The 16,155-nt window shown below is 40.8% G+C and overlaps 1 protein-coding gene across 1 annotated transcript; it reads right to left on the bottom strand.

Moving 5' to 3' along the window:
* Nucleotides 1-443: 443 nt before the first annotated feature.
* Nucleotides 444-1,490, bottom strand: LOC140879027 (uncharacterized). The gene has a single exon (XM_073282661.1). The coding sequence runs from the start codon at nt 1,488-1,490 to the stop codon at nt 444-446; it is 1,047 nt and encodes a 348-aa protein (XP_073138762.1).
* Between the last annotated feature and the right edge of the window lie 14,665 nt (nt 1,491-16,155).

The raw sequence follows: 16,155 nt of genomic DNA, 5'->3' as shown, positions 1-16,155 counted from the left end.
GCTAGCGTAGAGTGCATTTTTAATATATAGAATTGTCTCATTTAGCAGAATGATTTTTGCCTTTCCATGACCTTCAATAATTTTTTGATGCACCCGATATTGTTATAACATTATTTTCAGCTAATGTTAATTCCAAAAAATACCTTTTACTTTGAAGGATGGTGTGAGCTGTACCACTATCGGCTAGACATATGTCTTGGTATTCTCCCATTAATCTAAAAGAAATGCATAATAGATTAAGTTACAACTTCAATATTCATAAGAGGGAAATTATATTAAATAAATTTCTCAAATCATTAACCACTATTACAACTGAAAATAAAATTGTACTGAACAAAACCAAAACCAAAAATGCAAATCTGAATATTGTAGAAAAACAACATAGATAACCAAAAACACTAATATTAGGGACACAAAAGCATTAAAGGCATAACTTGATCACTCTATTTTTCTAGCACACCACCCCCAATCAAATGATCAATATTCCCGTCTGGTTGTGAAAAGAAATCAGAGACATCCAAGTGAGTTATATCAACAGGGCCATCATCATAAGCAAAATTTGTCTCTATTTTTCCCTTTCCTTTTATTGAATTTTGGTAGAGATCCACAAGATGCTTTGGAGTACGACAGGTACGAGACCAATGCCCTTCCGTTCCGCATTTGAAACACTTATCTTCATACTCTTTCATGTTTCTCCATTTTTCTTCTTCATTATTCGGTTTCCACTGCTGGTGGTTTGTTTTTTGTCTCTTTACATCATGTTGCTGGTAATTTTTGTTTTGACCATGGCCACGCCCACGCCCATGACCATGCCCACGACCACGCCTACGTCCTCTTCTAATATGGGGATTTTGAGTTGAGTTGAAATTCACTTCAGGGAATGATATTTCATTTGCTTTAGGAAATGGTGTAGAGCCAGTTGGGCGTAATTGATGATTTTTCAATAGTAATTCATTGTTCTGTTCAGCAACTAGTAGACAGAAAATAAACTCAGAGTACTTTTTAAATCCACGCTCACGATATTGCTGCTGCAGGAGCACATTTGAAGCATAGAAGGTGGAGGAAGTTTTTTCAAGTAGATCGTGATCAGAAATATTTTCTCCACAAAGTTTGAGCTTTGAACAAATCTTGAATAATGCGGAGTTATAATCGCTTACAAATTTGAAATATTGTAGGCGAAGATGGATCCACTCATAACGGGCTCTTGGGAGAACTACACTCCTTTGATGGTCAAACCTTTCTTTAAGATTTTTCCAAAGTTCTTGTGTGTTCTTCAGAGTGAGATACTCAGCTTTCAATCCATCATCGAGATGGTGGCGAAGGAAAATAAGAGATTTTGCAAGATCCTGCGGGGATTCATTATTTTCTTCTTTTATTGTATTTTCAAGATCCTTAGAAACAAGATGAACCTCAACATCCAAAATCCATGACAAATAGTTTTTTCCACTGATGTCAAGAGCTTCAAATTCAAGTTTTGTAATGTTTGCCATTGCGACTGTTAAAAAGAAAACAAACGAATTTAAGGATAATATATATATATATATATATATAACAAGTTGAATATATACGTGTAGAAAAAAGTACAAAATAAATAATTATGTTATTTATTAATTTATTAAACAATGTTATAAAATTAGTTAACAAATAATTATATATACGTGAGATATATATATATATATATATATATATATATATATATATATAATTATGTTAACAAACATCTAATCACACTTATGGAATCATATTTATTAACTTTCCTAAGAATGATAAAAATCTTCACATAAACAAATATCAATTAATGTCAAGTAAAAATAATCGCATAAAAAAAATATAATATCCCAATATAAGACACAAACATAAGAGTGTATAAAAGTCAATATTCTTCGAAAATATTGATAAACTTAAGATTTTGGATAATATTCTTCAGGAATATTAAAAATCTTATGTATTTATATTGTATCCATAGATCTATCGAGATTGCCAATAAAAATATGTTATGTTACTTCAAGAACATCAACATAAAATTAAAATTAATGCTTCTTCAGGAGCATAATATGAACATAAAATATGAGATACTTTGAGAACATCAATATTAACTTTTAATATTGTGCTACTACCGGATCATTGAAGCTATTGGCAAAAATAATAATAATAATAATATTTGTGTTATTTCGAGAGCATCAATATGAAAGTTACATATTGTGCTTTATCGAGAGCATCCACACAAAGATTACGAATGAAAATTATTTATGAGTTCTACCTTGAAGCTAGAACGCTCGTGCTTATAACGTGTTATAAATTTATTAGAGAAAGATAAGATATAGTGACCCTTACCGAGATCACCTACTAAACAGAACTTAGGCATGCAATTAACTTAATCAAATAGTAAACCAGAATTAAGCTGCGGAAACAATAAACAATAACAATATACAATCCCAAGGAAAAGAATATGTAAATACTCAAATAGTTATACAACCAAATCGAACAGTTGTATCAACCCAAATACAACAGAATAAAAACCTAGACGAAGCTTCAGCTGGCCAACCACTGCCTAGCCCCTCTTGGATCCACCCGCCCCATCCAACCGCAAACCTGCCCCATGGAATAGGGTGTCCAGAAATACAAAGCACGAGACGTGAGCATAAAACGCTCAGCACGAGAGTATGAGTATACATGAATGCAAGTAAACCGCCTACTGACTAGAGGTCAAGAATCAGATAACAAAGACAGACCGGGTCCTGGTATGTAGCACGCTGTGCCGTCGCTTCAGGAGGTGTCTCACATACCGAAAATACCAGTGGATACGCCGGACCCAATTCGATGGAAGTCCATCCACTAACAGGATAAACGTAAAACCCTACTAACAGACATCTCAAAAGAGATAGCTCAATATGCAAATGTATGCAGCATATAATCATGGCATATAAATCATGCAGTCACATAATACATGCATACTCAGTCAGGATATCTCGAACAGTACTTTCGTACCTCAAATACTAGGCAAGCTCTACCAGCTCTAGGTTCACGCTTATAGTCCGCACTACACTGCGAAATGATACTAATATCATTAAAGTGCTCTAAAAGTCTTAACTAAACTATTGCATACTCCTAAATATTTTTAGGAAGCAAAAGCTATACCTTCGTCCGTCGTTAGCCCTTTGATGTCGATGCCTCCAGAACTTGGGCACCACTCCGTTGCGTCTCCCGAACGCCTTGTCGACCCTCGGGTCAAGCCTAGGAAAACTTAGAACTACTAAAATAAGCCTAGAACTGAGAGTGAACTCGCGGAATTGGTGAAGAAATTTGAATCCTCGACCTTATATTTATATGACACAAACCGTTCTTGCTTATCCGCCACGTGGCACAATCTGATTTCTTGCCAATGGATAGGGGCGATCGGAACCTCCCTTCAGAATCGAAGCTTCCGATGTCTCACACGTCATGCATGACGTAATACTATCGGAGCTTCCGTTGCGCACCGGAGCTTTCGATCTCCATCGGAGCTTCCATTCTGGCTGATTCCCAATTTGCTTAATTAATCTCTTAAACACCTTAATTGGGTATGGGCTACTACATTCTCCCCCACTTAAGATTTTTCGTCCTCGAAATCAGATCTTAAGTACTAAAAGAAAAACAACGTGCAGAAACATTCTTTTATTCATAAGCAAAATTTACAGAGTTTACAACTGAATACAACTCGAAAATGAAATCAAAACAACTCAGGATGTTCTGTACGCATCCTGCTTTCGAGCTCCCAAGTGGCTTCTTCAGTGCCTCGACGCTGCCACTGTACTAAAACCAGAGGAATGACTTTATTCCGCAAGACCTTATCCTTATGATCCAGGATACGAGTAGGTCTCTCAACATAGGTCAAACCCGAATCCACCTGAACTTCAGATGGCTGCAGAATATGAGACTGATCTGCCACATACCGTCGCAACAGAGATACGTGGAACACGTTGTAAATACTGGACAGATACGGTGGCAAGGCCAGACGATAAGCCAAATCGCCGATGCTCTCCAAGATCTTAAACGGACCGATAAATCTGGGAGATAACTTGCCCTTAAGGAAAAATCTGAGAATCCTGCGGAAAGGTGAAACTCCCAGAAACACTTTCTCCCCAAAATCAAACTGCAAAGGCCTACGCTTAGTATTAGCATAGCTGGCCTAACGATCCTGTGCAGTCTTAATCTGTTTCTTGATCTGATCAACAACGTCTACTGTCTGCTGGATTAACTCCGGTCCCTCAGCCTGTATCTCCCCCACTTCTTCCCAAAAGAGTGGAGTGCGACAACGTCATCCGTACAACGCCTCAAAAGGTGTCATCCCAATGCTACGATGATAGCTGTTGTTGTACGCGAACTCAATCAATGGCAAATGATCCTGCCAGGCTGAACCAAAATCCATAACGCACGCTCGAAGCATATCTTCCAAAGTACGGATAGTGCGCTCTGACTGAACATCTGTCTCCGGATGATAGGAAGTACTCAAACTGAGAGTAGTGCCCATCGCATGCTGAATGTCAAGTAAAAATAAATGCATAAAAAAAATATAATATCCCAATATAAGACACAAACATAAGAGTGTATAAAAGTCAATATTCTTCGAAAATATTGATAAACTTAAGATTTTGGATAATATTATTCAGGAATATTAAAAATCTTATGTATTTATATTGTATCCATAGATCTATCGAGATTGCCAATAAAAATATGTTATGTTACTTCAAGAACATCAACATAAAATTAAAATTAATGCTTCTTCAGGAGCATAATATGAACATAAAATATGAGATACTTTGAGAACATCAATATTAACTTTTAATATTGTGCTACTACCGGATCATTGAAGCTATTGGCAAAAATAATAATAATAATAATATTTGTGTTATTTCGAGAGCATCAATATGAAAGTTACATATTGTGCTTTATCGAGAGCATCCACACAAAGATTACGAATGAAAATTATTTATGAGTTCTACCTTGAAGCTAGAGCACTCGTGCTTATAACGTGTTATAAATTTATTAGAGAAAGATAAGATATAGTGACCCTTACCGAGATCACCTACTAAACAGAACTTAGGCATGCAATTAACTTAATCAAATAGTAAACCAGAATTAAGCTGCGGAAACAATAAACAATAACAATATACAATCCCAAGGAAAAGAATATGTAAATACTCAAATAGTTATACAACCAAATCGAACAGTTGTATCAACCCAAATACAACAGAATAAAAACCTAGACGAAGCTTCAGCTGGCCAACCACTGCCTAGCCCCTCTTGGATCCACCCGCCCCATCCAACCGCAAACCTGCCCCATGGAATAGGGTGTCCAGAAATACAAAGCACGAGACGTGAGCATAAAACGCTCAGCACGAGAGTATGAGCATACATGAATGCAAGTAAACCGCCTACTGACTAGAGGTCAAGAATCAGATAACAAAGACAGACCGGGTCCTGGTATGTAGCACGCTGTGCCGTCGCTTCAGGAGGTGTCTCACATACCGAAAATACCAGTGGATACGCCGGACCCAATTCGATGGAAGTCCATCCACTAACAGGATAAACGTAAAACCCTACTAACAGACATCTCAAAAGAGATAGCTCAATATGCAAATGTATGCAGCATATAATCATGGCATATAAATCATGCAGTCACATAATACATGCATACTTAGTCAGGATATCTCGAACAGTACTTTCGTACCTCAAATACTAGGCAAGCTCTACCAGCTCTAGGTTCACGCTTATAGTCCGCACTACACTGCGAAATGATACTAATATCATTAAAGTGCTCTAAAAGTCTTAACTAAACTATTGCATACTCCTAAATATTTTTAGGAAGCAAAAGCTATACCTTCGTCCGTCGTTAGCCTTTTGATGTCAATGCCTCCAGAACTTGGGCACCACTCCGTTGCGTCTCCCGAACGCCTTGTCGACCCTCGGGTCAAGCCTAGGAAAACTTAGAACTACTAAAATAAGCCTAGAACTGAGAGTGAACTCGCGGAATTGGTGAAGAAATTTGAATCCTCGACCTTATATTTATATGACAAACCGTTCTCGCTTATCCGCCACGTGGCACAATCTGATTTCTTGCCAATGGATAGGGGCGATCGGAACCTCCCTTCAGAACCGGAGCTTCCGATGTCTCACACGTCATGCATGACGTAATACTATCGGAGCTTCCGTTGCGCACCGGAGCTTCCGATCTCCATCGGAGCTTCCATTCTGGCTGATTCCCAATTTGCTTAATTAATCTCTTAAACACCTTAATTGGGTATGGGCTACTACATTCTCCCCCACTCAAGATTTTTCGTCCTCGAAATCAGATCTTAAGTACTAAAAGAAAAACAACGTGCAGAAACATTATTTTATTCATAAGCAAAATTTACAGAGTTTACAACTGAATACAACTCGAAAATGAAATCAAAACAACTCAGGATGTTCTGTACGCATCCTGCTTTCGAGCTCCCAAGTGGCTTCTTCAGTGCCTCGACGCTGCCACTGTACTAAAACCAGAGGAATGACTTTATTCCGCAAGACCTTATCCTTATGATCCAGGATATGAGTAGGTCTCTCAACATAGGTCAAACCCGAATCCACCTGAACTTCAGACGGATGCAGAATATGAGACTGATCTGCCACATACCGTTGCAACAGAGATACGTGGAACACGTTGTAAATACTGGACAGATACGGTGGCAAGGCCAGACGATAAGCCAAATCGCCGATGCTCTCCAAGATCTTAAACGGACCGATAAATCTGGGAGATAACTTGCCCTTAAGGAAAAATCTGAGAATCCTGCGGAAAGGTGAAACTCCCAGAAACACTTTCTCCCCAAAATCAAACTGCAAAGGCCTACGCTTAGTATTAGCATAGCTGGCCTAACGATCCTGTGCAGTCTTAATCTGTTTCTTGATCTGATCAACAACGTCTACTGTCTGCTGGATTAACTCCGGTCCCTCAGCCTGTATCTCCCCCACTTCTTCCCAAAAGAGTGGAGTGCGACAACGTCATCCGTACAACGCCTCAAAAGGTGTCATCCCAATGCTACGATGATAGCTGTTGTTGTACGCGAACTCAATCAATGGCAAATGATCCTGCCAGGCTGAACCAAAATCCATAACGCACGCTCGAAGCATATCTTCCAAAGTACGGATAGTGCTCTCTGACTGAACATCTGTCTCCGGATGATAGGAAGTACTCAAACTGAGAGTAGTGCCCATCGCACGCTGAACGCTCCCCCAAAATCTAGAAGTAAACCTGGGGTCTCGATCGCTGACAATGCTCACAGGCACTCCATGAAGTCGAACGATCTTCTGAATGTACAACCGAGCCATACGATCCACATTGTACTCTCGGCTATAGGAAATGAAATGAGCTGACTTGGTGAGTCGGTCCACCACAACCCAGATAGCATCACAGTTCCTCGAGGATACCGGAAAATGGGTCACAAAATCCATCGTGATAAACTCCCATTTCCACTCCGGAATAGGCAGACTGTGAAGCAAACCTCCAGGTCGTCGATGCTCTGCCTTGACCTGCTGACACACCAAACATCTCGAAACAAACTGATAAACACTGCGTTTCATTCCCTTTCACCAAAACCGAGTACGTAGATCCTTGTACATCTTGTTGCTCCCCGGATAAATACTCAACTTAGTATGATGTGCCTGAGACAAGATCTTCTCTCGCAACTCTTCATCCTCCGGAATCACAAGACTACCAGACAAACACAAAAAACCATCTAACTGATAGTGAAATCCAGACGTGCTAACCTCGTTAGCTAGACGAGCCAAACGCTGGGTTTTTGAGTCAGACATCTGAGCATCCCGAATTCGCGAATACAAAGCTGGCTCAGATAATATAGCAAACATCTGTATACTCTGCATAACTTTCTTGTTCTTGAAGATATATCCTGAAGAACAGAAATCGCCAATCGCACTAGACATCGAACAAGTCTGAAGTGCGGATAGTCGCACCTTGCGACTCAAAACATCAGCAGTGAGATTAGCAGCTCCTGGATGGTACATGTGAGGCCTCGGTTCTAATCTTCTATTCTTAAGATAATATAAACAATTATCATGCACCATCTATAAGATAAGGCAACAAGAAGAAATAAATTTTTTTTTTGAATGAACAGTACTGCGCTCGATCCTATAAAAGTCTAGGATCGAGCGCACCACAATTTAAAACTCTCTGCCGAGAAAATGCAGTGTGCCGCGCTCGATCCGGCGAAAAGCCAGGATCGAGTGCACCATTTTCTGAAACTCTCTGTATCAGAAATCACAGGGGCCGCGCTCGATCCTGCAATAACCTAGGATCGAGCGCACCCCCTTGCCCAGAAAAATTTAGAACATGGAATGCCTTTCCTTCAAACTCAATCAAACAATAATTATAACAACATGCATCAATCCAATTCAAACATAATCTCGACTACTCGATACAACACGATACAACCAAGGTTCGAGTCTAGTAATTACTTCAAAACATAACTAGGTTCGCATGTATTACGAAAACAACAAAAGTTTGAATACATTCGACCTAAAAACCAAGCCTCACTTCTAACTTCAAATCCCAGTCTATCCTCGTTGTCTCTGACTGGTTCCAGCCCCACCTGTTTCCAAGAACACATACAAAACAAAGAAACAGCCGGATAAACTGGTGAGAATGATATTCCCAGTAAAAACAACATAACAAGTAATACAACAATACACATGCTTTCAAGACATCAACGAAATTAATAACAACATAATGAAATGCATGTCTTTAAAACGGGATATCCAATCTGATAAACGAGGGATTACTGTTGTGCTTTTGGGATCCCGAGGATGAGATCATGTGACGACTCACCGACTCTCCCAATCGAGGTGGTGCCACATATCTCACTCCTCTAGACTTTGAGCAACCATAATGAGTATGCTAGCACTAGGCGATACGACTACGACCTAGGCCACTCAATCATAGTTCCCAAACGTCCAAACAAAAAGGGCGGTTCTGCCCGCTGAAATTAACGTAGGCTCAAGATGAATGTATAACAGAAACATAAACATAAGCCACATAATCAAAATCAAAATCAATCAACAAGACACAAGTTCCTCATGCTAGATCAAGTGTAGATGCAATATGTGATTTGAAAGGGAAACTCGAGAACCAACTGTCCCGAGTATGCTATCCTGCTACGATGACTGCTTTTATCTTTCAATGCCGTAGATCCAAATCCGGATAAGCTACAACAAAAGATTGTATAAAAGACTAAACAATCTAAACAACAACTGCGGTTCAAGGTAATTCTCTTTACCGTTCTTCGTCCAATCTCTTGACGATCAAAAGCTGTTAACACTAGGCTTGACAACTCCAAACGAATCTGTTCAGATACAAAAATTGATCAACAACGACGATCAATACACAAGCCCAAAAACAATAACTCCAACGGTTCAAAATTCCAAAAACTCAAACCGGCGGCATAACGGCTAAAACTGAACAAACCGAAAATGCAGACAGCAGTTCAATACCGATATCAACTCATATCAATGCTAATACAACAACAAAAGCTCAAACCCAACCAATCTAAAAATCCACATTTTCGAAAATGGCTTCCAAAAATCATAACAATTCCGAACGTCGATCTATTTCAAAATCGACAGATAATAAACGATTAGAACTCCGCCAAGAACAGCATACTCGAATCTAAATCGATTCTAACAACATCCAAAAACTAAAATGTATCCGATCGTAGAAAAACTTATGATATAACGGAGCTCTCGCTGCAGTGATCGATAATCTGCCTTCAGAAATAATTTCCAACGGACGGATCGACCGGAAATCAAAATCACAAAGCTTGGAAGATGTTTTGGGTGCCTACAATGGAGGGTCTCGGTTTTGAGAGGAAGGAGAAGACTTTGAAAAGTCATTACAAGTGTAGATAATATATAAAATCCAATAATTGCGTTTCAGTCCCTGAAATTTCCAAAATTTGCAAAATGGACCCTGATCAAAATCAAGTTGGCTCGTGAACTCTGTAATCTCCGATTAACTCAAATAAACTCATTTAAGATAAAAACGGGGCGTTACAATTCTCCCCCACTAAGAAGAGATTTCGTCCTCGAAATCAACGAGAACCACAACTCATAAGATAGAATAAAGAACTAAAGACAGTAAGAAGAACTCACGTCATCCGAATAACTCCGAAAATCGCTGTCTTATGTCAGATTCTGTCTCCCAAGTCGCTTCCTCGACTCCGTGACGGCTCCACTGCACTTTCACTAACGGAATCAACTTGGTTCTGAGTTGCTTCTCTTTTCGATCAAGGATCTGAATCGGTCGCTCAAAGTAGCTCAGAGTCTCGTCTAACTCGGCTTCGTCAGGATGAAGGATATGAGAAGGATCTGGATGATACTTTCGCAGCATAGATACGTGAAAAACATCGTGAATACCAGATAAAGACGGAGGAAGTGCAAGTTTGTAGGCAAGATCGCCTATCTTCTCGAGAATCTCGTACGGCCCGATGAATCTCGGAGATAACTTTCCTCTCTTACTGAATCTGACAGTGCCTCTGAAAGGAGAAATCTTAAGGAAAATACGGTCTCCCTGCTCGAAACTCAGAGGTCTACGTCTGACATTTGCATACTTCGCCTGTCTATCTTGAGCTGACTTCATTCTGGTATGAATGATCTTAACCTGCCCTGCCATATCTCTAAGCATCTCCGGTCCCAAATCCGATGACTCGGACAAGTCATCCCAAAACAACGGAGATCGGCATTTTTTACCGTACAATGCCTCAAAAGGCGCCATACCGATACTCGCTTGGAAGCTGTTGTTGTAAGAAAACTCAACGAGAGGCAAAAAATCTTGCCAACTAGTGCCAAAGTCTAGCACTACCGCTTGCAACATATCCTCTAATGTCTGGATAGTCCGCTCTGACTGTCCATTGGTCTGAGGGTGATAAGCTGTACTCAGATGCAATCGAGTACCAAGTGCCTCTTGCAGACTATGCCAAAAGTGCGAAGTGAATCTAGGGTCTCTGTCTGAAACAATCGACTTCGGCACCCCATGCAATCTCAAAACATTGCTAACATATAACTCAGCCATCTGGTCATGACGATACGTCATCCTGTATGGAATGAAACAAGCAGACTTCGTCAATCAGTCGATCAGTTCCCAAATAGCATCGCATCCTCGAACGGATCGTGGTAGCTTCGTGACAAAATCCATAGAAATGTTATCCCATTTCCATTCAGGAACAGATAGACTGTGCAACAGACCTCCTGGTCGCTTCCGCTCTGCTTTCACTTGCTGACAATTCAAACACCGAGATACGAACCTCGCAATGTTGCTCTTCATTTTCTTCCACCAAAACTGGTTCTTCAGATCGTTGTACATTTTACGACCTCCAGGATGAATACTAAACCGACTGCAATGAGCCTCTCGGAGAATACGCTGTCTCAACTCCGAAATATCAGGCACAACAATACGGTTATTCACAAACAAAACATCATCTCTAACCTAATTTTCAGACTGATGTCCCGATCTGACTTTCTCTACTGAAATCTGAATGCTCGGCTCAGACTTCTGTGCTTCTCTGATCGCAACAAACAACTCCGGCTCGGCTTGAATAGAAAATACTCTAATAGTCTCCCTATCTATTTCAAACTCTAAACCAGAAGTGCAACAATCATCAATCAACTGAGAAACACCAATAGTAGAAAGAGATAAAGAACATAGCTTTCGGCTCAAGGCATCTGCAATTGCATTAGACTTCCCCGGATAGTACTTGATTTCGCAGTCGAAATCCTTCAACAGATCTAACCACCTTCTCTGTCTCATATTCAGCTTTGCCAGTGAAAACAAGTACTTAAGACTCTTATTATCAGAAAAGATCTCGAAAGACTCACCATAAAGATAGTGACGCCAGATCTTCAGAGCAAATACAATCGCAGCTAGTTCTAGATCATGAACTGGATAACGAGTCTCGTGCGGTTTCAGCTGCTTCGATGCATACGCTATCACATGCTTATGCTGCATAAGAACGCAACCCAAGCCTTGGTTAGAAGCATCACAATAGACTGTGAAACCTCCAGTAACCTTCGGAATAGAAAGAATCGGAGCACTGGTCAGTCTCCTCTTCAGATCAACAAAGCTAGCCTCATAATCTGAAGTTCAGAAAAAAGGCGCATTCTTCTGAGTCAGCTGGGTAATTGGCTTGGCAATAGACGAGAAACCCTCGATGAATCTGCGATAATAACCAGCTAAACCCATGAAGCTTTGGATCTCAGGTACTGATGTCGGTCTAGGCCAATTCATAACCGCTTCGATCTTGTTGGGATCGACAGAAATCCCATCTCCTGAAATAATGTGACCGAGAAAGACAACTCGATCCAACCAGAATTCACACTTAGACAACTTGGCAAACAACTGCTCATCTCGCAAAATCTGCAATACGGTCCTCAAGTGCTCTGCATGGTTAGTGCGGTTCTTCGAGTAGATAAGAATATCATCGATAAAGATAATGACAAACTCATCTAAATAACGCTGAAAGATACGGTTCATCAAACCCATAAAAACCGCTGGAGCGTTAGTCAAACCGAACGGCATGACTATAAACTCAAAATGACCATACCTCGTTCTGAATGCAGTCTTAGGAACATCTTCCTATCGCACTCTCAACTGGTGATAACCTGACCTCAGATCAATCTTCGAATAGACCGAAGAACCCTGCAGCTGATCAAAAAGGTCATTTATTCTGGGTAAAGGATACCTGTTCTTAACTGTAGCCTGATTCAATTGACGGTAGTCAATACAGAGCCGCATAGAACCATCCTTCTTCCGCACAAATAGAACAGGAGCACCCCAAGGCGATAAACTAGGTCTGATGTATCCCTTGGCAATCAAATCCTCAAGTTGTTCCTTCAACTCTCTCAGTTCAATAAGTGTCATACGATAAGGAGCTTTTGAAATAGGTTGAGTTCCTGGCACTAAGTCAATACTGAATTCTAATTCTCGAATAGGTGGAAATCCAGGAACATCTTCCGAAAACACGTCAGCAAAATCTCTAACCACTGGTAAATCTACCAAAGCTGGGCTATATTTTAGTACATCAACTGCATAGACCAAAAATCCTTCTGCACCTCTCTGTAGCAAACGAGTCATAGATAACACTGAAATCAAAGGAATTCTAGATCGAGAACCCTTACCAAAGAATTTCCACTCGTCTGCCATTTTAGGTCTGAACCTGACAAATTTCTAAAAACAATCGACTGTTGCCCTGTACTTGGTCAAAGCATCTATACCGACAATACAATCAAAATCTGATAGTCCAAGTACAATACAGTCGAATTCTAATAGATTCCCCTCGAAACAGAGTTCACAGTTCTTGACTAATTTGACAGAAACAATTCCTCCACCCAAAGGTGAAGTAACAGCTACTACAGTAGGTAACAACTCAGTAGGCAAAGCATGCAATAACACAAATTTCTCAGAGATAAAGGAATGGGAAGCACCTGTATCTATCAAAACATGAGCAGAATAACCAAAAATCGAACAGTTACCTGCTATAACATCATCAGGTGCCGCCTGAGCCTGATCCTCTGTCAGAGCAAAGACACTTGCTTGCTGTCTCGGAGGCTGGTTCGCACTAGAGTTACCTCCCTGTCTGTTTTGCTGCTGAGGCTGGAAAGAGTGAACTGCAGGAGACTGCCTCTCAGGATGAGCTGTAGGTCGAGATGAACTCCCACTCTGAGCTCGATCTCTAATACGCTGAGGGCACACCTTAGAGAAGTGTCCCAGTTGCTGACAGGTGTTACAGTTCCCAAAGACTCCCACACACTGATCTGGTGAGTGTCTACCTCCACACTTGCTGCAATACAAGGATGATGATCCAGAACTTTGTCCTGAACCGAATTGTTTGGAACCACTGGAACTAGAAGAACTGTTCCCCTGCCTCTTGAACTATTTACCTCTTGCTTTATACTGATCCTTTCTGTTTCCCCCACTGCTTCCACCTTCATACCTATGATGCTGGTTCTGAAGCTGAGGTGGTTGATTCTGATACTGAGATGGTTGATTCTGATACTGCCTCTGTTGCTGAGGTGCCACCTGATTACCTCTCTGCCTCCACAAGCCTGCTTCTTCTCTGTAGTGACCCATCCCGGATCCACTACCTAATCAGAGTTAAGAGCATAATTAAGCATGCATTAAATAAAATTTTTGCGGAAGACTTAAATACAAATAGACCGACGGAATATGTGAGACCTCGATTCTAAACCACTAATCTCGGATTAAACAACAAGTAAGCGAACAAGAATCCAAGAGTAAAACAATTCAAAAGTTTTTTTTTTTTTTTTTTTTAAAAGGACCCGCGCCCGCGCGAGGTACCAAGCTCGCGCGCGCGCGGGCAAACGATTCCGAGACCAACCAAAGGCTCGCACCCGCGCGAGGCACCAAGCTCGCGCGCGCGCGGGCAAACCATTCAGAGGCCCAACGGAGGCCTCGCGCGCGCGTGAGGAACGCCTCGCCCGCGCGCGGAAGGCTTGGGCAGAAATGCTCAGGCTTCAGAAAAAGGAAAGGGAATTCCGCGCTTGGTCCGACATGCCTTCAAATACAATTACAATAACAGGGTGTAGGGAAACATGCCATAACAAGTCATGCTTTCAGAAGGCCTAAAAACAACCAGAAGTCTAAATCGATACAACAACAACATACTTCGATTTTAGATTACAATCCGAATACAAACTAATTCGAATAACAAAACATATCAAGTTCGAGTTCTAACATGCTTCAATCTTAAACTAGATAAACATGCTAATTCGACTTCTAAACCGAGTCTCACTTCTACTGCTTGCCCTCGAAGCTAACCATGCCTCTTCTGACTTGTTCCTGCCCCACCTGTTGCCAAGTACACATACAAAACAAAGCAACAGCCGGATAACCGGTGAGAATGATAATCCCAGTAAAAGCAACATATCAAGTAATGAATACACAACATGCTATCAAACCACATATTCAAGTCGAAGTTAATGATATGCATGTCTTTAAAACCAGGATATCGATTCTGATAAACACGGGAGTATTGCTCTGCTTTTGGGATCCCGAGGATGAGATCACGTAACGACTCACCAACTCTCCCAATCGAGGTGGTGCCACGTATCCCACTCCTCTAGACTTTGAGCAACCATAATGAGTATGCTAGCACTAGGCGAAATACTACAACCTAGGCCACTCAATCATAGTTCCCAAACGTCTAACAAAAAGGGCGGTTCTGCCCGCTGAAATCAAAGTAGGCTCAAGATGAATGCATAACAGAAACATAAACATAAGCCACATAATAAAACTCAATCAATCAACAATTACAAGTTCCACGTGCTAGAACAAGTATCAATGCAATATGTAATTTAAAAAGGGAAACTCGAGAACCAACAGTCCCGAGTATGCTATCCCGCTACGATGACTGCTTTTATCTTTCAATGCAGTAGCTCCAACTCTGGATAAGCTACAAAAGAGATTGTATCAACAACTAGACAACCTCAACAACAAACAATGGTTCAAGGAAATCTCTTTACCGTTCTTCGTCCAACTCTCGACGAACAATGCTGCTAACACAGGGCTCGAAACACTCCAACGAATCTGTTCAGATACAAGAAATTGATCAACAACAAAGACCAACTTACAAGCCACGTTTAACAACTCAAAAACGGTTCGAAACCCTCAAAACTCAAACCGACGGCATAACGGCTATAAACTGAACAAACCGGCAACGCAGACAGCAGTTCAATACTGATATCAACTCAATTCAATGCTAAAACCACAACAACAAGACAAACCCAACAAATCTCAAAACCCACATTTTCGAATAATACTTCCAAAAATCATAACAATTCCGAACGTCGCTCTAATTCAAAACCGACAGATAATAAACGATCAGAACTCTGTAGAGAACAACATACTCGAATCTAGAACGATTCTAACAACATCCAAAAACTAGAATGTATCCGATCGTAGAAAAACTTACGATATAACGGAGCTCTCGCTGCAGTGATCGATAATCTGCCTTCAGAAATAAATTCCAACGGCCGGATCGAGCTCGGACTGAAATCAGAAAGCTTGGAAGAAGTTGGAGGCGTCTTCAATGGTGGAGCTCGGTTGTGTGGAGGAGG

Source organism: Henckelia pumila, chromosome 2, assembly GCF_033568475.1.
Source record: "Henckelia pumila isolate YLH828 chromosome 2, ASM3356847v2, whole genome shotgun sequence".
Lineage (NCBI taxonomy): Eukaryota > Viridiplantae > Streptophyta > Magnoliopsida > Lamiales > Gesneriaceae > Henckelia > Henckelia pumila.
This window is presented reverse-complemented; position numbering and strand designations above follow the sequence as displayed.